Genomic DNA, 25,579 nt, shown 5'->3' with positions numbered 1-25,579 from the left:
GAACAAAAGATTAAGTTTCAGCATGAGTAAGCAATACGTTTAATTCTGTACAAGACCCGGAGTAGGAATAAGATGTGCACAGGTGCGAATAGAAAAAAGTGTTTGTCTCACATGAATGGGGGAAGATGGTTATGAGAGTGACCTTGGGAAATGGTAACATGTGTATTTTATCTGCAGTGACAGGAACTCTCTAGCGGAGAAGTGGCTCTCTCAGAGGGGAGATCATGGAGGTTTGTGCAGAAAGGCACTATCATCCAGCGCCCTCCTTATTGAACAACGAGAGGTTCTCCGCGGTGAGAGCTATCGTGCAATGCTATCAGCACCTCTGAGAAAAGTCAACCATTCTTGCCACATAGGGAAGGAACCCCTTTGAAGTTTTTCCAGTTGTTTAGTACAAACTTGCAAGCTAGAGTGAGCATTAGGTCTAGTAACAATCGATCTCTGTTGCTCTCGATTTGGGGGTCCAAAGGCTCTAAGATAATATAGGAGAACTCTTTTATTGGTAGGATATCAAGGGTGTGCCTGATACAGTCTAAGGCTTTTTTCCAAAAGTCTTGGAGAAGTGGACATTCAAATTACATGTGTCCTAGGAATTTTGAAATAGCATTGAGTCTGTCTGGGCCCTACAGCCTTTTCATAAGTTTTGACCTGCTGGTCGATGTCACTGCTGGGCTCGGTGTCATGTTTAGCATAGCCCTGACAAGGGCGGAGAAGGCAAGGTTACTCTTTGAATATTGATGATGCAGCAGTTTGATGTATTTGACTAGTTTGATTCGCTGTCTAAAATATTAATAATTCCTATTTGTATCATACGACTATATCACCCCTGAAGGTTTCAAGGCGCTGGGAGCCATAGGGGAGATTAAGTGAGCGATTGCCCCGATGGGCTGAGCTACTACTGGCATCGGGGATCGAACTTTGAGCCCGGCGTTCCGGAGTCAACGGCTCTGGCCGATACGCCACACTTCTCTCACTAAGTCCACTATAGGAATTCTAAATGCTTTCTTACTCCATCACAGACCGCTTGCTACTTTTTTCCCTGAACTTAACTCATACTACCAAATAAATACCTTTGACTCTGTTGCTATCACATTCAGAGTGTTGAAATAACACGTTCATCAGATATGGAACTATCAAAACCACAACTTCCTTCTGAACCCTCACTGAAAAAAGCTTTTAAGCCAGTTGTTGGCTTAAAGCAAACTCCAGGGTCTGTCTGCGCACCTATTTGTTACATCTTCTGCAGATGTAATAACTTCTAGTTTTAATGGGCAACAAACCAACTTTGGTATGCAGTCATTTTCATGGTCTTTTTGGTTCACTCATGATTGTTTCTAATAAAATTCTACCTAGCAAGTGTGATTCCAGGCAGGTTAGTGAACCTATTACTCAGTGGTATTCAACATGCGCCTTGTACAACCTTCTTGGCTTAAATAACGTGTGAGTGTCTTAATTCAGAGATGTGAGATAGTTGCCATGTTTACTAGAAAGGTGGCAAACAAAACTTGTTTTTTTGTTTTGGTGGAGCCAAATGCCTTTTCTATTAAGGAAGGAAATAGGGCTCAGTGGGTAGAATTGCTGACTTCTGAACTTCTCGGCCTCTGCGCTAAACTCAACATAATGTTATTCTGGCCAAACCACTTAATCTCCCTGTGCCTATAAAAAGTGTCATGTGTGAAATGTATCTCTGTAGTTCCCACCCGATCTACACAACATCTTCTCCCAACATGCTCTTCAACATGTAATTGTGCAGCATTTTGTTGCTTCCTAGCTACGTTTATGCTATATAAATAAGAAAACATATTTTTTTCAGTTTAAGAAATTTTTATTTGTTTAAAGAAAGTACAATACAAAGATAATATAATAGTACAGTAGAACCAAGTGATACACATGTGATGCAAAGAAAAGGCTACAAAATAACGGTTCATTTGTAAAAGAAAAAATGAAAGGATAGAGAGATAGAAGAGATAGAAGGAGAGTAAGAAAAGAGAGGGGAAAGAGAGAAGAGGAAAGAAGAAAGGGTAAAAAAGAAGAGGGGAGGAAGAAAAACAGTAGATATACAGGCCCAGTAATCAGAGAGAAGGGGGTGATGAAAGATAGTTAGAGAAGGGGAGCCAAAGAAGATCAGGCTTAACTTTAGAGGAGACAGAAGAAGAGGAAGCAATAGAAATGATAAAGAGTGGGCTTTGGGTCATTGGCAGGTTTCGGTCAATCCCCTTCAGCCTGGACTTTTAGGCCGTGTCAATGCATCTTTGATCAGGGCACAGAAGTATTTCTATCTCATCATCATGCTATTGGGTCTATTATTCTGCCTTTCTAGAGTGCTCCTTTGCAAAGAACTGCACTGTTTTTAGGAGCAGCCGGCAATGACTATTTTCTGGAAAATAATCCCCACCTCCCCAAGTAAAATCAACACGTTTTACAATATAAACAGTTAGTTGAAATATGTACAAAAAAAGTATGTAAATGCACTATAATATATGGCAGTAGGGGCTTTCACCCAGATTTCTTCATCTATAGGTCTGTTGCTCTGTCATTCACATGTACCTTCCGCCCACTACAGCATACAGCATCGGGCAATGGATCAGCTCAGTTGAGTCAGCCATTGGATAACTTCACTGTGAGTGATGACATTCTGCTCTTGCACAACCACATAAAATGTAGTCCCCTTAAGTGTCAGAGACTACTATAGCCACATGTGCTTTTTGATTTAAAACAAACAAAAAAACTTTTACCACAGATAACAATCATTAGGAAAGATAAAATATTGGCAGCAATATTGACTTTGCTAATGCTTTTTAAAATGGAAGGCCGCAGTCTTTTCTGCTTCTAGGAGATACACATTGATGAATGATTTCAAATAAAGGCTATGCGTTTGAAGTAATCTGATGAAAGCTGCCATTCAACCAGTGACTCTCCTTGTGATATGAGTGGAGAAAATTCGGCTCACCCCACAAGTTATCACGGTCAGTCATGACTAACTGATCTAGCGCTGGCTAATTTCATGCATTGCAGTTTATTATTACACTTTTACTTTATTATTATACAGTCAAGACTGCAACATCAATAATGCAAAGGAAAACGATCTGATCAGCTATGCATGCCTGACATGGTTCAACTTAAGATCTCAAGAATGGGCTACAGGAAATTAATGAAACTTCCTGTGTACTTTTCGCCTTTCAACTTCTTACCCTCCCCTTAATCCCTCAGTTGCAAATAGGGGGTAGTAAGGTGATTTCATCAGAGTTTTAAGAATGCTTGATGTGAAGTCTGCTACAGCTGTCATTTTCGAAAACTGATATCCACGTCCAATCTGCCTGATTTGTGCTAACTCTAGGCGCACTAACCTTACCTGGTCTGCAGCTTTGCCCTTGCTCGCGCCATTATGATCATATTGGGCCTCTGAATTTCCCCTACACTGTTTAATATTGTGCAGGGGACTCTTCAGTCGAACCTTTGCTGTCAAAGAGGAGCAGGAGGAGCTGGAGCTGGGCCCTTGTCATCATCAAGCTTCTGCTGCATGGGATACCAAAGGCGTTTGCACGGGGCACCAAGTCCCTGTAAACCTTGCTGTCATGGAGGAGGTGGAGAAGGAGGTGGTCCCTCATAATCAACAAGCGCTATAAAGTGCCATTACCTGCCCCACTGCATGGAAGACCAAAGACTTTTACCGGGGACATCAGGTCCCAGGAACCTTTGGAGGACGTGGGCCCTGATAATCAACAAGTGTTAGAAAAGCACCAACACTTGCACAGGAGACCAGCCAAAGACTTTTAGAGGGAACCCCAACTCCAGGAACCTTTTCTGTCATGGAGGGCCTTCATAATCAATGAGCACTATGAAATACTGCTACCTTCCCTGCTGAGTCAGAGACCAAAGACCTTTACAGGAGACTCCAAATTCATGGAAACTTTGTTGTCATGGGGGAGAAGGTGGAGAAGGTGGGCTATTGGGGGAACATCCTTTACAACGCGGATGTTACCCCGCAGTGCAGATACGACGCGTCTTTTACAACGCAAGTCGTTACCATGACTTGAACTGGAGGGCGCTCTAGGCTAAGGAATAGTAGATTTACTATTCCAACACCTTCCCTACTGTACGTAGGCTGGTGTTGGAATAGTAAATGTAACTATTCCTAAGTCCAGCACCCCTACAGCGCAAGTCGTGGTAACGACTTGCGTTGTAAAAGACGCGTTGTAAAGTACCGCGATGTAATACATCGTGTGGTAACTACGCACATCCGGGCTATTGTGATCAACAAGCATTATAAAGTCATGTTACCTGTCTCACTGCGGGCTCGTTCCATGCCCGTCAAAGCCAGTCAAAGGCAGGGCAGGGCCACCCCTCTTGGTTTTCATTTTAAAAAGTTTATGTGATTTTTGCTCTTAATCCTTGTTGAGTTTTTTGTCTGCTATGCCTATGATGCACTATCTACATTGGTTTTCATAATTGTGACTGAATTAAGGAGAACTTGTTTGGTTGAGCTCTTTTTTTCGTTTAGATTTTAGTTTGTGATTTTAAATATTGCTTTTGATTTGCTGTACCCTATAATGGCTGCTATTGCACTTCCTATTTTTTCATTAATGTGCCTCGTGAGAAACTGTGTGTTTGGTTGAGGGGGGGTGAGAGCACTTCTCAAGCAACAACCGCTATCTGTGACAGGGTAAATCAGAAAAAGTCACTAAATTAACCTGTGCATAACCCACTGGCAGAAAAGCAGTCAGGCTTAACTTAAAGGCAATATGTAAAGTATTTTGCAGCACTCAAATAGCAATAAGGTAAAAACACAACACAAGAAAAGCCGCACACAAATTTAGAAAAAAAAGAGTGAACAAAATGACGCCAAAACAACAAAAATCTAATCAGTAAAACTGGAGATGTGTAATGTTAAAGATTTAGGTAAAAGTAGTGCCAAAAGTCGCAAAGCGCCAACTAAGTTAATCTGGTTGCCTTGGATAGGACCATGGCAGGGAGACAAGGGGGCATTTTCAGAATTGTGACTTAAAGTCCAATTCCAGCATTAAAAGTGGATTCTAAAGTACAAGTCCCTAGACACCAAACATGACATTTCCATCTCCTCCCAAACAAAGTTTTCATTTGGTAAATGTAGTAAGGTAACCCAATATTATCCTATGGGAGAGATAGGCCTCACAGTAGTGAAAAACAAATTTATGAGTTTTTCACTCCCAGGACATGTAAAACTTAAGAGTATATGTCCAATTTTTTAATCCAATGCACTGTGCTCTATGGGTTGTTTAGGGCCTACCCTAGGGGTGACTTATATATACACTGAAAAGGGAGCCTTAGGCCTGGCAAGGGATTTATTTTGCCTTATCTAATTGCAGTTTAAAACTGCATACAAGCTGCAATGGCAGGCATAGGACATGTTTTATAGGTCTACTTAAGTGGATGGAACAAGAGGTGCTGGTGGCCCACTAGTAGCATTTAATTTACCAGCACTGGTTGTATGGCATACCACATAAGTAGCGACTTGTAAGTAAATGAAATATGTCAAATAGATGTAAGCCAATTTTACCATGTTTTAGGGAGTGACCACAAGCACTTTTGCACTAGTTGGCGCTGGTAAAGTGCACAGAGTCCTAAGGCCAACAAAAAAAAAATTCTGCAAAACGGGTGGGCTGAAGGCAAAAGGTTTGAGGGTGACCCTGAGGAGAAGGCCACATCCAACATGCTAGTAGATTGTTTTCTCTTGTGGTTTCAGCTATCTGCTTAAAGCAAAACTATGTGGAAAAGAAAAGCTGCTTATAGCGAGATATGTCATAAGAATTCAAAGAAATCAAGCAAACATGCTGTTGAGAATTGTTCAATTGATACTATTGCTACTCTAATGAAGGAGGTTGAAATTGTTATTGCATGAAAACGATTCAAAAAAGGAAGTTTTGTTAAATGGGATTTATGGGAGAAAATTGTTTGCAAAGACACCTCAACTTCTGAAGAACAGTCAACAGGACCCAAAACCTGACAGTTGCATAGACTTGGTCTATGATAGGGTCCACATTACTAGTATCTGAAAAAATGTTGAAGGACTAAAGTGAATGTGTTTATTTAGAGCCTACTGTGATTTGTATGCACCTCACATGCATATATCTCTCGTAGCCATACGGGGGAAATTATAATGATTTAGAAAAGGAGTAAGGTAGTAAATTTTATATCCTTAGAGAATATCTATTGATCCATCATGTACATCTTTTGATGACACATGCAATCTGACTAAGGTTGTTGACTCACTATTTGATCTTTTCAAATAACTTTTTAATAATAATGTTGTTGAACAATCTAAATAAATGGAATCCACGGAAGGCCCTTATAACATTTCCATGTTGCCCCCCTCACTGATTGTTCATGGGGATGTAAATAAAAAAAAGCTCTCTCAGGGGAGATAACCACTTTGAGCTCACAGGGGAGGCTGTCCTGTGGCAGCAGAGAGTGCATTATGGCTGGGGAGACAAGTTGCAGTCATTCTAATCAAAGGTTTATTCCACCTTGCAAGGCTGTAATAACTGAGCATGACAAAAGGCACACGGGAGAGTTGGAACTAAGTTTGATACTATATTAGATTACAAACTGAGAGATGAATGAAGCAGTGAGTCACAAGTACCCTACTATCACGATATTTCATCCAAATATGCACTGATTTGCAAAAAGACAGTAGGGCTAAGTCGACACATTTAAATGCCATATTCCTAAACCATGTTCCAGAACTAGGGCAAGGCCTACAAAAGAAGAACAAAGCTCTAAAATAAATAAGGTAATACATTGTATGAAAATGACCGGCAGGGCTGCTCTACTTCGGTTCAGGTATAATTTATGCTGAGCGCCATTTGAACCTGGCAGACAAGTACGATCACATAGAGGTAAAGCTTGTAGATTTCAAACCTGTCCATGGACTTGTCTTGCTTGAACATAGATAATCTTTAGTGGGTGGTTCTGAGATTAATTTTAAAATAAGACCACCAGAAAAACCTGAGCTTGTGTTGCTAATGTCAAATAATGTCAACACTCCATGTTCTAACATACGCCCCCAACCCGAAATCTGTGTGGACTCCTTGGGTGCAGCTGAGTGACTCCCAGGGTATCCGAGGAGTGGTTCGCTGATCTCAATCTTGACATCAAAAGTGGTTCTCTTTTCAAGGCTCTTAACTATCAAAAATAGAAATTCGAGGACTAGTGTTTTTCCCCCAGACAGTTTGAGTTCTTTAAGCAATGTCAATTCCCTCTGGTCCTAGCATAAATTCTATGTGCGCTGTAATCTCTGAAATTCCATTTCAGTGAATACTACAGAAAAACCTTTGACTTCGGAAGTCCCATTCACTAGATTGCTTATTTCGAATATAGCTGGTATCAATTTTTAACAAGCAAATTGAAATCGGGGCTTGTTCATTGATAATTTCTACTTTTGTCTATTACAGGAAAGATTGGCTCATTTTGCAGTGTATAGATGGGGTTTAAAACTTTTAGAATTGAGGCCCCTGGCTCAGATATAGGGAGACCCTCAGGTGGCTTAACTGTTAGGGTTAAAACATGACAAGATTGTAAACTCAAACAGATGAACACGAAGTAGCATGATATCCTAGGATTAACTATCCACTTTCCCTGAAATCAAGATGACAAGAACAACCAACACAGGCATAGCAGACCCGATTCAGTGCCCCCAGACCCAACTACCAAGCTAAGGATGCATTTATTGGGCGAGGGCATCACGCGCCAAACACCCACCCTGAGGACCCAAATAGCATGCAGTATGAATAATAATTCCCCCTGTAAAATTCATAAATTAACTGTGGTGGAGCTCAGCATGAGGTTTTCTAATGGGTTTTAAAGATATTGCTAGACTGCAAACACTTTCAATCATTGTACTGCCACTAGGCCTACACCATCTTGCATTGACTCTATACTTAATTGACACATATGGCAAATTCACCCCTTCAAATGCCATTTGCTTTACAAAAATGAATTGTAATGTACATCATTTCAAATCAGGTTCACGTGGTCCTTTTGGATTTGTAAACATGAGCAGGGTTTACTTACTTCTTCACGGAGGTTTACGTTGTTAAACCCACTTGAGTAAAAGCCTCTGGCTGTAGTCTGTAGGTCTTCCAGGTTGAAGATGCAAAGGGCTGTGCTTCCAGAGGCCCCGAGGGGTGTTCCCAGCGTGAATATTCCCGCCCAGAGGGCCCCTCCCTTCGACCTCTGGATGAGGGATGATGACACAAGGGTCTTTGTTGCGCGTTGGTCATCGCAGACAAGAGTCGCCTCACCGGTCAGCGACAGCGATAAGTCTTTGCTACTATACTTTGTAATGACCATTGTGGGCCCACCACCTGTGCTGTTGAAGCTGGAAGGTGTGAATATGTAATCGTCCCACACAAAAGCATCAACAAAATGTAACGTCTCTGTGTTTTTCAATTTTAGATTGTAGTTCTCATCTGAAACTAGGTCTTTATAGACAACAATAGCATTCTTCGGCTTTGACGTGTCTTCACTGCTGATCAGTGCTGCTATGGCCAGGTAGGTCTCTGTTTGAAGTTTGAAGACGGTGCCGTGAGAGGGCTGGCCTGCGGTGCTCGACAACACTTCTGTTTCGTTCGCTAATACTTGGCCCACATCGCTGAGGTTGCGCTTTTCAATCCTGCCTTTATCCCAGGTCCAGCCCGTGTACACCACGCCGTCTTCCTGGGACACCAGCAGCAGGTTGTTGGCACGAGTACGGTTTTCTTTGACCGCTGAGCGTTCTAGCTGTAGCCGGGTGTCCAGCTGGTACAGCCGGTTCCCAGCGCTGATGAAAACGTGCCTCTGGCTGACGGCGACATTGGCAATCGGGTCCCCTGGCTTGAAGGATTCCCCTCCGTGGCACCGCTCTCCGCTGAGTAGGACCGACAGCCAGAGGAGGGCAGTGCCCGCGGCCTCGCTGGCACAGCGGGAGTATGTCCACTGCATGGCGTAAGGCGTGCCGTGGCTGAGCCGACGAGCTCCGACGTCCATGCCCTGCGAGAGGGAATGCTCGGCGCTTGAAGTTGTCGAGGGTTCCTCTTTTTGCTGAGGGGTTCAGGGTTGCGGGAGGAAGCGTGCGTTCTTCTCGCCTCTGCCCAACTTCCGCGACTCCCCACCGGCGCGTCCGACTCTTGCAGCAGTGTGCTGAGTGTCAGATGGGTGGGGGAGCACACTTCAGCCGAGCACAAACAAGCACGGTGGAGGGTGATGGTTAAACAAGGATAGTGCATCATGTGGAGGGACCCCAAGTGAGATCTGCTTTTCCATTACCGGCAAACAAAATATTAAAACATCACAATGAATGTCATACAATCGACGATTCTCTGTACGAACCGGGAGCTTTTTTTTCTTTTTTACATTATTTATTACATTATTTTTGTTTGAGGTGGGGCTGAAATACTAATATTGCGAAATTCAAGACATGTAAAGTTTTAGGCCCACGCACAAGGAGTATTAAGTTTATCTAGGACAAGAAGTACACAACTGGCCCCACAGGCAAAGTCCAACTGAACAGCCCCGGGATTCTACGTTTCCATAGCAACATTAAGAATGTCATTACATAGGTTAAAACATTAGGAATCCCCCCTCCCTCAGAGAACACAACATGAAGTACATAACGAAACAGGCGAGAATTCGTCTTCATGGTACTACAGGGTAGCAAAAGTGAAAAGAGAATCCATCAACCATCAATCATAGCATTTGCAAAGCGCACTAATTAACCGTGAGGGTCTCAAGGCGCTGGGGGGAGGGAGGGAGAATGCTGCTACTGCTCAAAAAGCCAGGTCTTGAGGAGTCTTCTGAAAGTCAGCAGGTCTTGGATCTGATGTATGTGGATGGGGAGGGTGTTCAAGGTATTGGAAGCGAGGTGGGAGAACGATCTGCTGCCGGAGGTCACTCTACGGATGCGGGGGACTGTGGCGAGGGCGAGGTCGGTGGAGCGAAGTTGGCGGGTGGGGGTGTAGAAGCTGAATCATTGATTGAGGTACGCTGGTCCGGTGTTGTGGAGTGCCTTGTGTGCGTGGGTGAGGAGCTTGAAGGATATCCTTTTGTTGACGGGGAGCCAGTGCAGGTCTCTCAGGTCGGGTGTGATGTGGCTGCGACGAGTGATGTCAAGGATCAGGCGTTCAGAGGCGATCTAGATACGTTGAAGTTGTTTCAGGTGTTTGGCCGAGGTCCTGTGTAGAGGGCGTTTCCGTAATCCAACCTGCTGCTGGCAAGGGCCTGGGTGACCGTTCTTCTTGTGTCAGTGGGGATCCACTTGTAGATCTTGCGGAGCATGCAGAGGGTGTTTAAGCAGGAGGAGAAGATGGCGTTGACCTGCTTTGTCAAGGAGAGGGTGGAGTCGAGGATGACCCCTAGGTTGCGTGCGTGGTCGGTGGGTGTTGGAGCTGTTCCCAGTGCGGTCAGCCACCAGGAATCGTCCCAGGCCGAGTGGGTGGGACCGAGGATGAGGACCTTCGTCTTGTCCGAGTTCAGCTTCAGACGGCTGTTCTTCATCCACTCGGCGATGGCTTTCATTCCTTCGTGGAGGTTGGTTTTGGCTGTGCGGGGGTTTTTGGTGAGGGAGAGGATCATCTGGGTGTCGTCCGCGTAAGAGATGATGTTGAGGTCGTGCAGTCATGTGACGTGGTCGAGCGGTGCCATGTAGATGTTAAACAGCGTTGGGCTGAGGGATAAGCCCTGGGGTACACCACAGAGGATCTCAGTGGCTTGGGAGGGGAAGGGGGGAGGCGGGCATTCAGTGTTCTGCCAGAGAGAAAGGAGGTGGTCCAGTCCAGGGCCTTCTTGTGGAGGCGTCTGCGTAGTGTGCGGTGGCAGACCCTGTCGAAGGCGGCTGACAGGTCCAGGAGGATGAGGGCCACGATTTCTCAGTTGTCTAGCAGGGCCCTGATGTCGTCGGTGGCAGCGATGAGGGTAGTTTTGGTGCTGTGGTTGCTGCGCAACCCGGACTGGGACGAGTCCAGGATGCTGTTCTCCTCGAGGTAGCTGGTCAGTTGTTTGTTGGCGGTCTTCTCGATGACTTTCGGGAGCAGGAAGATGGGCCGGACGTTCTTGAGGTCCTTGGGGTCCGCCTTGGGTTTTTTGAGTAAGGCATTGATCCCGGCGTGCTTCCAGCTCTCCGGGAAGGTAGCTGTCTCAAAGGAAATGTTAATGGCTTCCCGGAGATGGGGCGCGATGGCGGTGCTGGCTCTGTTGAATATGTGGTGTGGGCATGGGTCTGACAGAGATCTGGAGTGGATGGTGTTCATGATTTTGATGGTGTCGTCATTGTTTATGTTGGTCCAGGAGAGCAGGCGGTCGGTGTGGATGGTGGTCGTGGGGGGCGGAGGCCTCAGTGGTTGTCGGGGTGGTCGTGGCGTTGAAGCTGTCGTGGATATCTGCAATCTTGCGATGGAACAAGGTGGCAAGCGAGTCGCACAGGTCTTGCGAAGGTGGGATGTCGTTGGAGCTGGGGTTGGAGAGTTCCTTCAAGATGTTGAAGAGCTCTTTGCTGTTGTGTGTGTTGTTGTCCAGGTGGACTTTCAAGGAGGCCCTTTTGGCGGTTCTGATGAGGTGATGGTGACTGCAGTGGTGTTCTTGTGGGCTGTGTAGCTGTCCAATGTTCGTTCACGGTGCCATTTCTTCTCTAGCTTTCGGCAGGTTTGCTTGGAGGCCTGGAGGTCTTCGGTGAACCAGCTGGCTTTCTTGCTAGTGTGGCTGTTGGAGGGTTTCTTGAACAGGGCGAGGGTGTTGGAGCAGTTGTTGATCCACTGTCTGAATTTGCTGCCGGCGGTGTCGGGGTTGGTGGGATCGGTGGGGGGGCTTCAGGCGAGGGTGGTGGTTAGCTGATCTTCGGTGACTTTGCTCCAGCAGTGGCGAGGGATCTGTTGGGTGCGGTGGTGCATGGTGGATTTCTGGAAGGTGAAGTGGCTGAACTGATGGTCGGTCCAGTGGAGTTTGGAGGTGTGGTTGAAGTAGATGTGGGGGCTTGCGGAGAAGATGGGGTCAAGCGTGTGGTCGGCGGAGTGGGTGGGTGTTGTGACGAGTTGTCTGAGACCGAGGTTGGCGAGGTTGTCGATCAGGGTGGTGGAGTTGGTGTTGTTCTCGAGGTGGAAGTTCAGATCCCCGAGGACGATGTAGTCCATGGAGGAGAGGGCGTGTGTACTGATGAAGTCGGCGATGGAGTCGTTAAACTGTAGTCAGGGTCCGGGGGGTCTGTAGACGAGGGTTCCTCTGAGGGTGGTGTTGGGGTCGGTGTGGATCTGGAAGTGCAGGTGTTCGGTGGTGCTGAGGGTATCATCGATGTTGGTCGAGACTCTGAGAGTGTTCCTGTGGACGATGGCGATTCCTCCTCCTACTCTGTTGGTGCGGTCCCTGCGGGTGATCTTGTAACCTTCCGGGATGGCTATGGCGATGTCGGGTGCCGAGGAGGGATTCAGCCAGGTCTCCGTCAAGAAGGCGACGTCTGGGGAGGTTGAGTCAAGTAGGTCCCAGAGCTCAACGGCGTGTTTGTGGGCGGAGCGGGTGTTGAGGAGGATGCATCTGAGGTAGTTGCGTTCTTTTCTGGTCGCTGGGTTGGCGGGCCAGATGCTGGTGAAGCTGCAGTTCCGGCAGGAGAAGGGTCCTGGGGTGCGCTTCGGGGCGGCCAGGCAGCAGGTGCGTGATCGTCCGGCATTGAATGCGTAGAGGGTGCAGGAGTCGTAGCGGAGAGGGATATTGTGGCGTTCGCGGTGGCCAGGGGTTCTGGCACTGGGCGAAGTCCAGCAGTTGTTCTTTACACTCACGTGCGCTACTACAATTCTAAAGCGGTTCATTTTGGAGACACGACAAACAGACCTATAGCCAAATAGGTTTTGAATGACAAAGCAAAGAAGTTTCACCATTCTGTAGTGAAGCACGGAGTATCCATACATCCAGCAATATAGAAAAAACAACACACATACAACCATACGTGCACACACAGGGCAACAGCCATGGTAGTTCACACAGAACATTAATCAGGCACCGACACACAAAGATCACCAACTGACACCCATGCACACAGTGACGTTACTGCAGGCACCCTGTCATGCATTCGGGTTAGGCTAAGGATCAGGCAGGCAGCAACATTTTGCACTCCATGGAGCTTAGATGCTTGGCACTTTGGCAGGGAGACGCCCACCGACGCAATTGTAGCAGATAATAGGTGAAACCGCTCTGTAGGAACTCAATAATGTGTCTGCATTAGTGGTAATATTTGACAAAAGACTCCCATGATGCGATAAAATCTTTATTATGTGCTTTTTCTGTGGTATGAAAAATAACTGTGACACGCCATCAGGAGCCACCTATAGTGTTGAGCCAACAGAAGTACAATATGGACTCCATGGCCACTGAGCCTGGCCTCTTTTTTAGCTCTGCTGAGGCAGTGGCAAGGGCGACACATGCCCTGCTGTACGCTGGTGAGGCAGCCTTTGTTAAATGATTGATTGTCTGGATATTTTGTTGTCCTAATGTGAACGTGGGTATCAACAGCAGTTGTGGCTGATTAGGAGCTGCTGATGTAGTTGCGTTTCTAAAAGGAGACCCACCAGCATTGAAGAGGATTCAAAATAGGGAAGGTTTGGGGGGGTGAAAAAGGTCATTAGTGCCATCTGGACAGAAGCCTTGCATCTCAGAAGGATCCTCATCGTCCACTACCTGAGTAAAGGTATGAGCTACATGTTCTGTGGGGCCATATGTAATAAAAGATGAGAGGTTTGGAAGACGAGGTGTAGCATGTGAAGATCTCTTTATTAAATAAGATGGTAAGTATCAGAGAGGGAGACCCCACCAGGAGCAGCTCACTTGCTGCTCAGCCCGTTCACAACTAATTCTCAAACTCAGACATTCAAACACTCCATTCTAACCACTCACCAGCATTCCACTCATTCCACTCAGGCTGAGCAGCAAGACCTACTATGTTTAGTCTACTACATCACCTTCCCCCTTTTAAAGAGAAACAAAAGAATTCTGCAATTAAAATAACAATATGAATCAACAAAGGGGAAAATTGTTCACATTGCATCTGAAGGAAAAAAAACAAGTAATAATTCATAAAAGAAAATACATAGCAAGTCTGAAAATTGTTAACATTGCATCTGAAGGAAAAAGACAAGTAATAATTCATAAAAGAAAATATGTAGCAAGTCTCATCCCCATTAACAAAGCAAATGAAGGAAAGAAAAGCAAAAGTTAGAAAAAGAGGAAGACAGAAGAAGCGATTCGTAATAATATAAGGAAAGACTGTCATATATAAATTAAGACAGGTGAAAAATTGCACCCTGTTGAACTTTAAAATAAGTCAACGTTTCAGAAACAGATTGTAGATTCTACACACCGTGAATAAAAATCCAGTAACGTAAATTAGCAAGAAGTAGAAATCTAACAAGTGATATCTGCACATTCCAGTGCATATCACAAAGCCAGAAGGCTTATAACTGTCCACGCAAATGTGGACATCGTCATACCATGAATAAAACAACCCCTTTAACTAAACAAGTTTAAAAAAACACTATGAACCATACACAGCAATAGATGAGAAATCCACTTGCCGGTGGAAGACCCATAGCCAAAGCCTATTTCAGTCATAACCTGAAAAAGAAAGAGAATTGAGTGTATAGAGTTCCAAAATATGAAGGTTGTGGTGCCCAGTGCACATACATAATTAAAGTATAGTTACCCTGTCCGGGGTACGTTAACACTAAAGATGGGTACTCAGCCCATTGCGCATTTCCACAAACAAATATGGGTACACTGCCCAACACTAAAGATGGGTACTCAGCCCATTGCGCATTTCCATAAACAAATATGGGTACACAGCCCTACACTAAAGATGGGTACTCAGCCCATTGCACATTTCCAAAAACAAATATGGGTACACAGCCCAATGTGCTTTAAAACAACGAGCATCTACTACCTATTGAACATAACCAACTAAAATATGTAAACTGAGCACATTGTCCTAAAACTAAACATATGCACCCCTAACTAACAAATAGGTAGACTGCCTTTTGTACCTTAAAACTAAAGATGGGAACACCGCCCATTGCACATAAAAGGTAGATATTTTGTTACTAATGCTAGGCACAAAAGAAAAACAACTAGAGTAGAATCAGTGTATAGGGTGTGCACTACCCACACTGAAGATTAAACCAGAGTGTGTGAAGACCGGCTCCAACACATGAATACCCTAAAGAAACCAAACAATGCCTAGAACTCCCTTAAAAATTTAAATATAGGGAATCTCAACAAATAAAGAAAGGTTTTGCTTAGAGAACGCAACCTGAACAAGATCACCAGAGTATGAAATAGCATACTAAAATAGCGTGCCTAACATATGACTCAAAGTACGAAATACGATAAAACATCAGACTGGTACTGTAACTTAAAATACTATTACAGATACAGTAAAACCATAAAGAGTCAAAACGAAGTATAAAACAGCTTTAGAATATAGACCAGTCACGCCAGTGAGCGAATTCTCACCCGAATCCACTGCTGTTAAAATAAGAACCTCGTTTAAAACATAGCTTCAGGAGGTTACTGAAGGAGAATACCAGCACCCCCATGCTGTTGAAAACTCCTTGTTTAGACAAAGTGCCAAATCCGCAAAAGTATGTAAAAATTGCCCTCTGAGTACTGATCCATGAATAATAGCGTTGTAAAGCTGTGATCTGTCTGTCAGTTTCCACCACCTTTGAGTTCGCATACATATGACAGAAGAAAACAAGCTCTAAACACTTCTCACCACCCCTGACATCATCATCAGCAGCCTGAAGGGAAACTCGATCAGCCAAGATGGTGGCACATTTTTCGACGCTGTCCCGTATGGCTCAAGGTGAGTCCTCGCCCCCAGGCGACCAGGAGCAGTTCTAGTCGCCATGGAAACAAAACACCTTGTTTAGAGACGTAGGTGTGCTCGAGCACCCAAAGCATAGCTCGAGATGAATTCAAATTGAGACAGTGGTTCAACTGCCCCAAAATCCTTCACAGCGATGGCGATGTCCATGAGTAAAACAAAAAAAAACCAAAGCTGCCTACGCAGACGAACTGCTCACCCAGATGAAAATACTCAGCCAGAAATCACGTAGCTTTCCTCTTCAAAAGTGTTAAACGCACTTGTATTCAGGACACTTTTGAGGCAAATAAAAGTTTCATTTAGATCCAGTAGATGCCAACCCTCCATTGACCCCCGATTTGCCATTAATCACTCCGTTCTCCAACCTGCCCAAATGAAGCAATCGGACACAAGCCTGACAGTTCCCTTCAGCAGCTAAAACATGAAGATTGCTCCGATGCCTATCAGTCATCATATATCACCAGCCGAAACCTTACAGCCCCAGAAATCCTTATCTGCTGGTACTCCTAGTGGCTCTCCTAACGATCATGGTTTAAAGGAAGAGCGACGGAAACTGACTTCAGGCCCGCATATGGAGCCTCGAGTCCTGACACACTTCAGCGGGCGACAGATGATGGTCACTGGTGGGGTCCCCAGGTGTCAGGCTCCCAAGTACATAGACTACTCCTTCAAGATAGCTGTTTTACCTTTGAAAATTCCGTTTTCTGTTCAATCTTCCGTTACTACAGCACATGCAGGTTCTTCCGGATCGTCGCCATATGTAATAAAAGATGAGAGGTTTGGAAGACGAGGTGTAGCATGTGAAGATCTCTTTATTAAATAAGATGGTAAGTATCAGAGAGGGAGACCCCACGAGGAGCAGCTCACTTGCTGCTCAGCCCGTTCACAACTGATTCTCAAACTCAGACATTCAAACACTCCATTCTAACCACTCACCAGCATTCCACTCCTTCCACTCAGGCTGAGCAGCAAGACCTACTATGTTTAGTCTACTACACCATAGAACTCGCACATGCTTTGGCAATGCTGGCAGCCATTTTGGATAACTAGAGTGTAAGTTCCTCGTGGTCCATAGCATCATTGCTAGGCTACCGTGATACATATTTACTGCAGGGAGAACCTGTTGTTGAAACCATGACAACTGTATTTCTACTATGAAGTCAACGAAAGACATCTTTGAGAGTAGACCGGAAGAGTAACATGCATCACATTTGCAGAGAATAGAGGCTTGCGCGAGTTTTTTTTAGCAAGGGTCATTCATTAGGATTATGAATTCTATCACTCTATTTTGTTTTCCTAAAGTGTCAAAATGCCTGTGGAATTACGGTGGTACATAATTATGACAGAATGATATGCAGATATCGGAAATTGCAAATATATGACGATTAACAATGGTTCAGATGAAACACAATATTAATTAATGCTTTTCATGTTACAGTTAGCAACTGGTTATATTAATGTAAAACGAATCCTGGAAAGTAATTTCATAATATTGCAGGTAGCTCTCTTTAGAAAACAACATATTAACCCTGAGTGTGATTCACAGTTACAATATCAACTTTACATGAATTTACCCTCAGAAAATATTTTTCAACAATAGACAGTGGGAAATGCAAAGCTTCAGCAGGTATTTCATATATAATATCAAAAGTTACATATCAAAGTCAACTCAACAGCCACACTAAACATATCCTTTCACTTTTATGTATCACTATTTCTGCAGTGCAAATTAAGCCCAGCTGTGCAAATAGGCAGAGGGACAATAGTCACTGTCTCGGTTTCTCTTCCTTGTCTTGTCATTACTGTTATCTGAGACGACATAGATTACATTTTGCATTTAAAAATGCACTAGGACAGTCTAGTACTGATATACTTAAGGGGCCATTCGAGTTCCCCTTAGGTTCTGTAGAAGAACTGTGAGCCCATTCAGAAATTCTAATGATAAGTGTAAAATAATGTGATTCACAGTAAGGGCTAAGGACAAAATGTTTTGAAACTCAGTATTTCATCAAAGTGCAACTCACTAGCTGTAGAGCTCCTTGAGGTCTCTGTGTGGGAGTGCTTAGAAGTAATTCTTATTCTGTATGCACTTTGCACCATAGAAGAAAATGCATTCGTTTATATTGACCAAATGCAAAGATAATGATTTCTGACATAAATGTCTGTGGTTCAAATATCAAACACAAGGAGATGATGGTCGGAGCACTGAAATGTTTCAGACACTCACCCCCAGTCACAGATCTGTTTTGAATCCATCTTTGTTCTTTAGCTCACTTCGCCACCTCTGTTCAGACCCAGTCATATGCAAATCAGTCTTGACCCTGTTCCTCACAGGAGCAGTGGTCCCATGACTTTCTTTCATTGTTTCAGTAAGTAGACAAGTCTTCGTATTCTAATGATTTGATAAGCAGATAATGTTCTGCTATTCAATTGGCTGCACGCTTAAATGCCTCTCCATAACAACTTGGTTGATCTCAGCTTCCCAGCACATCGGATTACTGTATAATTTGCAGTGGAATGTCACAATATACTGTTTTTCAAGACTTGGTTGCAGCTGCCTTTCGCATCATCACTCCATATGTCATATAGCATTAGTTTGCGTAGTAGCATTGTACCTCTGTTTGCAGCCTTCTTATTCAATTCTTTGCCACTGATGTGCAGATTTACAGTGATGCTTTCTCTGTTCACAAAAGTTTTACACAGGCTAGCATTTTACTGAGAATTCACAGGTGCCAGCGTTGATTCTGCATTTCGACTATGGCACTCATGGCATGCACAAGCAGTTTGCTGGACCACGGCAAACTCCCTGGGAGAACGCTGTCAGCCTACAGGTTACCTATCCCCTACTAGACGCCAGTTGTGGTGTCCTAACCAGACCAGGTACTCGCCAATGAATGCACGACACCAGAGAGTAGTTATATACATCTGTATTCTTCATCGTATAATGAATGAATGAGGGTATTTGTAAAGCGCAACGTTCACTTTAAGGAGCATCTTAGTGCTAGCGAGACAGTATCTGTTACTCTGTAGTAGGGGAGAAACCAGGTTGAGATACTAAAATCAAGGGAATAAATGAGAGATAAAACAGTGTCACCTGGTATGGTAAAAATCCAGGTCTTTAAGAACTTCTTATAAGTGGGTTCAATGTGTGTATGTCTAAGTTGGATGGGAAGGGAATTCCATGCTTTAGTTCCTAACACCGCCATTGTATAAGCAAGAAACTCAACGTTCTAAAGGATCGTTCACTTCATTACCCTCCAATGCTTATATCACAGGTTTACGGAGTCCATCAGGTCATTCATATTTATTTACACAATACTACAAAAAGGGGGACCGATTAAAACAAAAAGATGAAGAAGTTCCATCAAAACCATGTATTTAGCAGAATATTTGTGCCCACTTTTAAACAACTGTACTGCATACAGGACTGCCTGCCTCTGCGCAGATAGCACCCTGGGCAGAACCATATTTGGTGCCCCTTAATCTTCCACTTGTCATCCTAGTTGCAGCTTGTAATTTAAGCTAAACAAAGAGCAAACCTAAATCTCCATTAACTTAGCAAATATACATTTTATTTGCATTCTGGTACTTGTAGTCCCATATTACCTGCTGCGTGAAAGATATCTCATTAAGGGGTACGTCTGCTGTCACCTAGCCAGTGTTAAGCAAGGCGTCCCCTTTGTGAAGGGAACGACCCTCTGGGCACAACTAAAGGATCATCTGATCTAACTTTACAACGTGTATTTTAAATCATAATTCTCAAATGATAGATTTTCAAACTTTGTTCGTAGAGTTCATCAAGTTTGATTTTTAATGTTTCTTTTTCATAAGTCTTGAAGATCAAGAAAGTCTCACAGAAGGTCTCAGATTCCCCTGACGAAGTGCCTGTCATGGGCGCGAATGCATTGGGAATATGCTACTTTAAGTGTTTTCATGGCAACATGTGTGAACACAGAAATAGTTTGGATGTGATATTAAACATCAAGACTTATGAAAAAGAAACATTAAAAATCAAACTTGATGAACTCTACGAACAAAGTTTGAAAAGCTATCATTTGAGAAATATGATTTAAAATACACGTTGTAAAGTTAGAAGATCAGATGATCCTTTAGTTGTGCCCAGAGGGTCGTTCCCTACACAAAGGGGACGCCTTGCTTCGCATTTATAAACCACACCTACTGTTCTACCAGGTGATACCTCCGTGGCACAAAATAACCTCTCACCTTTGATACAATTGCCTGTGCCCAGTCTACCAGTATTGTGAACCCAGCCAGTGTTGCCAGATTGGTCTAGATCAAGCAAAATTAGGCTATATTTTTCCCAGTTACGAGGTAAAATGTTTGTTTGTGAGGGTTGCCAAATTTTGGCCTATTTTATAAATTACTTTGTGCTATTTTTAACGTATTGGGCTAGACATTTATTTGCCTGCTCGGTGAGTAAAGGACAGCATACAATTTGAAGGTATGATCCCAGGGAGAGAGACATAGTTTCTCCTTCGTAATATGAGAATTGGTTTGAGGGGAGTACATGGTCGTCCTCCATGACCCTTTTCATTAACTATGCTCAATTTCTGAGCAATCAGAGAACCACCAGGTTATACAAGCCTGATAGAAGTTAAGCTGCTGTGCATAAATCTTTTAACATACAAATTATTTACAAATGTACATCTCCTGTCAAACGTTCTCAGACAAAATTGTCATCACCTTTCCAAATAGAGGGATTTGTAACAGCGCTACTCAGTTTCTGCTATCTGCAAAAAGCGAGAATTGTTGTACGCTAGTCAACTATTATCTGAGAAAAGACGCTAGTTTAAAACTTACTAAAGGTCTGTGTTGAAAATGGCTAGATGTGCATGTTTGTAACAGTACCAAAAGAACTCAATGACCGATTTTCGAATGGCCTTGTCGCCTCTCTCATATTTCAAAGCAACTCTCATGGACGGTACACTGCGAGCACTGGGAGAAAGGTGCAGGTAATTAAAATATAAACTGATGGTTGACTGCTTCACCGAGGCTGCTCCACTCCCTGTATGCCCACCTGCAATCCAGAGTACGCAGGGAGGTGGTGGCAGGGGAGAATAACAGATCCACAAATTAATCCAAAGGATGCTCCTCTGAGACAATCACAGATGCTCAACGATCAATTAAAAAAGTAGGTGCTAGAGTCCAGGATTTCTCTCATAAGTGTGCCACCTGTGATGCCAAATGCTGGGGTTCCCAAAACCTGAGGAAGCCGGATGCCGATTGAAGGTCACACCTCTTTCTTCCATCACCTACAAATCCTTTCTCTTGTTTGAGCAGGATCTTTTTCGCCAATACTTTTACAATTTGTCATTCGTGTCCTATCTTTCTGCTCATACTGCTTTTTCCCTTTTCTCCTTTTGGATTTCATGGTCTCGGTCGAAGTATGAAGATAAACATAAGTCCTGCTCCCAGATATATATATGCTGTTGACCAACGCTTACAACTACTGGTACAAATTAAGCTTGAGTACAAGATTCCATCTGGTATGTTTGACTTGGGCTCCCCAAATTCGGTGTATGCAACAGTCTGAGACATTCTGGAGCAGGGACATCATGGTAGTACTGTGGCACATGTATCAGAGATAGAGCAGGATAGGAGATGGATGGGTAAGGGAGGGGTAAGGAACATTTTTTTTTAAGTACTCGTGACAGGGGAGAGCACAGAGAGGCATAAAAAGTGTGGCAGTGGCATACACATAAAAAATAGAGAAGAAAAATAGTGAGCAGATCCCTGGATGGCTATTTAAAATGAGCAATTATTAGGGTGCAATTGGCTTCTTGCATTACTGGACCCCGGTGCCACTGCACTAATGATAGCCATCCCTCCATTTCCACCTCTGTGCTGCACAAAGGTCAGTAGACGTCCAAGGTGTTGTTTCAAAGGAAAACCTCTTTCATAACATAAATAATTGCAAACTCTTATTTCAACAGACATTTCTTGCAGTACTTGCTCCACTTTTGAACTGAAAGTCTCATGAATATCCCAGATAGAATCTTTGTTCTGAAACAGTGTTGATGAATTTAACATCCAGACGAGGCAGTGGCAACTGAATAAAAGCTTGCAGAGAGAGGATTTTGGAGTTGACATGCAGACTGACTAGGGAATGGTCTGGATTCTGAACAGTCATTCATAATTCAAATGTGAAAGCTTATTCACAAAAGGGAAAGGCAAGGGTGACAATGAGGAGATTTGCTATAGTGCTTACTTCAGTATAAATTGGCTTTCAAGTCTGCTTGTGTGCTTTCTGATACATTTCTAAATGGAAACTGCTGGGTTAGAGGAGTTAAGTGGATTAGCTGGATAGTCAGTGTTTTTGGGGGGTAAGACAACCACATATGGAACAATAAAGTGCTGCAAAAACACAAATGACCCAAAATGTAAACTGTTGGCGCCATAAAATGTACAAAACAATGCTGCATTATCCTGGTGGTCTGAATGGTATGGCATGTCATTGTATGGTATGGTATGGCATGTTATAGTTTGGCCTGTCATTGTTTACTATGGTAGGGTATTGTATGACCTGTCATTGTATAGTATGGAATAGCCTGTCACTGTATATTATGGTATGGTCTGTCATTGAAATGGTATGGTCTGGCATGGCACATTATTGCCGGTAACTGTATGGTATGGTCTGGCATGTCATTGTTATGGTCTGCCATTGTATGGTATGGCCTGTGATTGTATGGTAATGGTATGATATGGCCTGTGATTGTATGGCATTGTACTTCTCTTAATATATCATATACCTCCACTCTCTGACTCATCCCAAATCTCATTCTACTACTGTGATCTCCAAAATAACGATTTCTAGACTCTTCCATCTTCTGTTCCTCCTTTGACTCACCCCAACCCTCATCTTACTACTAGACTCTCCTGAATAACTCTTTCTAGACTCTTCCCTATTCTATCCCTTCACTATCCTTTTCAATCCAAATAACAGACTCACATGTCTACTGCTCAAATTAACTCATATTTCCCTATACTAATCCACCACTAATCCTTTTTGGGTTGCGGAGTAGCGCTTTGACGCCTCTTCAGGAGTAGGAAGCGCTATATAAATGCAATTACAATTTATGGTGAGGAGAAACAATACTGCGAGTACTTATAAGCAAAGAGAACAAGCATTTGCAGTGCAATAGGTCTCGCTTTTGCGAGAATTTGAGCTACTGTCATTGTAAATGACAAACCTTTTTATCTATGTGTAGGTTTTGAAAACATAAATAAAAGGCATTGTCATTTACAATGCCAATAACTTAAAATTTTGCAAACGTGAGACCTATTGCATTGCAAAGGCTTGTTTCCGGAGACTTCGGTCAGCACATCATAATAAGGATAGTAGTTCCCATGTTAGGACAGGGTTGAGGCTATGCATGATCATTCAATTTCAAAAGTGGGACGTAAGGTTTGTGTTAGATTTGGTATTTAAATAAAGTAGATTTGTCATTATTTTCTTCCCAACGAAAGCCTGGTGGGACAAAATCACTAAAGTTGTCCTGGAGCATGTAAGAAGATGCATCTGCCGCTGCAACATGACTTCAGGCATCCCTAATCTTGCTCACTATGATCTGCCCGGCAGCAAATCAGGAGACACAAAGATGTTCAATAGTCAGTCACAAATTACCTGGAGCCAGTGTTAATACAGCTTTTTGAGCACCAATCTTCACAAAGCGTTCCAGGCATCTCCCAATCTGCAATAAAGGAAATAAATTTGGAAAAGCTCTATGAAGATTGCGGTAACCTTTCTGGGTCTCCATTTTCGCATCCTAGTAAGTCTTAGACCGATACACTGAGAAGATATTCAATAAATCAGAGCCATGATCCTACTATTGACTCTTCAGGCTTCTGATGCAAATCATCTAAAAGAGCTTGATTATTAACCTTTGCAGATGCCACCGCCACTGCGGTTGCCAGGGAGACTATAAAAAACTATTTCCTCTTCAAATGGAAGATAAATAATTCTGCTTTGCACTCTAGGGATGAATCGTCATCTCTGCGCTACTTTGAGTGCGCTCCTTTGAGTGGGCTCTGCGTCTGAGCAGGAGGGAGGGTGAGGGGGTAGGGGTGGGCTTTCCAATCAGGACCAGCAGCAGTCACAGAAGACGGTGCGCCTCCAGCTGGGCACCAACGGCAGCCGACACCGGAGAAATGCAGAAAGGAGAGTAAACTACAAAGCCATTTTGATGGCTCATAACAAAACAAGCGCTGGCCTTGTCAGGAGGGGCAGGCTCCCCGGCACAGGTGGGGACCCCGGGAGGCCCCCGACGGGTGGAGCAGGGGCAGCGGGCGGGAGGGGGGCCTTTACTCCCCAGGGGCAAAGGGAAAGCACTGATCCTCGGGACATACCAGCGTATTTCATATTCCTGCAGGCTGTGGAAAATGTAGAAACGACAGGCTGCCACTGTCGGCCTGTGAACACTGCGGCTGTAGGAAACCGAGAAGGGTTAGCGGACTGAAAGGGGAAAGCCTGTGGAAAGGGGGCATGGGAGCGCACAGGAAAGTTTGGGTGACAGACATTAAAGATTTTTGAGTGGAAAGAGGGCGTGGATAAGGGGCAGAGAGGGAGGTTTGAACCTGTAAGATAGGGTTAAGGAGGCAAGGGTTTTTTCAGACAGGCGGAATTACAGGGGGTCTGGATAGACAAGCGCTCGCCAGGCATCCGCTGTTTATGTTTGCATCGAACTTTCACTTTTAAGTGAAAGCGCAATGCAAAAATAAACATGCGGCGCCCTTTCTCCATTTGAGACGGCCCATCCAGACTGGATCGCAGGGCTTGTTTACATAACACGCCTCTTACGATAAGAAACTGCTTCACGACAGCCGTGAAGCAGGCAATCCAGTCTGGATGGGCCGGACAAAAAAGCGAAAAGGAGGCACCCCAGAAAGCTTATTTCCAATGGCAGGCCACCATTTACCATAAACAGTGACACAAGCCAAAAGAAGTAAGGGGCGGGGCTTCAAGCCCTTCTCTGAAAGTCCTCCTTGACAATAAATCTCGCCGAGCGAGCTGCGCATGTGCGCAGCAACGCTAGGCGAGACCTAAAAAGTAGACATTTTGTTTTTCAGCTTTTTTATGTAATGCAAACTCGTCCCTTTACATGAGCACCAGTTACATTACACAAGGTCAAATTCATTTGAGCATGGGTTATGATGTTAAGGTGAGGCGGGGACTCAAGTCTGGTTCCCCAGTTCCGATGCCATAATGCCACATTCTCTCTCTTACTAAACTTAATAAAATACCAGTAATCGAGTAACACAGTAGTTTTTTTTTTTTTTTTTTACAGAAGAAGCAAAGGTGCACCACCTAAAAACACTATATCACCAAGAACAAGTCCATTGTCCATATCCAGGGAACTCTTCAATATTTTCTTTTTTCTTTATCTTTTATTATTTCATTCTCATATCGGACCTGTACCTGACAGCCCTGAAGAAGTCTTGTATAAGGACGAAACGCGTCTGCTGTTCGTTGTGTTGAATCCTGTGTTTCATACGAAATGTGAATGAAATAATAAAAGATAAAGAAAAAAGAAAATATTGAAGAATTCTCAGTTCTCTGGATATGGACAATTGACTTGTTCTTGGTGATATAGTGTTTTTGGGTGGTGCACCTTTGCTTTGTCTGTAAAATGTTAAGTCCCGGTTGTGAACAAGTACTGTGACGGTGGGTACTAACCAGTGTGCACAAAT

The 25,579-nt window shown here is 43.9% G+C and overlaps 1 protein-coding gene across 1 annotated transcript in view; it reads right to left on the bottom strand.

The window, feature by feature from the left end:
* Positions 1 to 9,050, bottom strand: part of PLXNC1 (plexin C1) — a 456,593-nt gene extending 447,543 nt beyond the window's left edge. The window contains exon 1 of the mRNA XM_086919059.1: positions 8,050 to 9,050. Coding sequence (XP_086775185.1) covers positions 8,050 to 9,003 — 954 coding nt within the window. The 5' untranslated portion in view covers positions 9,004 to 9,050. The remainder of the gene's footprint in view (positions 1 to 8,049) is intronic.
* Between the last annotated feature and the right edge of the window lie 16,529 nt (positions 9,051 to 25,579).

The sequence above is a fragment of the Lissotriton vulgaris genome, chromosome 1_1, assembly GCF_964263255.1.
Source record: "Lissotriton vulgaris chromosome 1_1, aLisVul1.2, whole genome shotgun sequence".
NCBI classification, from domain to species: Eukaryota; Metazoa; Chordata; class Amphibia; order Caudata; family Salamandridae; genus Lissotriton; species Lissotriton vulgaris.
The sequence above is the reverse complement of the archived record's forward strand: the minus strand, read 5'-3'. Positions and strand labels throughout refer to the sequence as shown.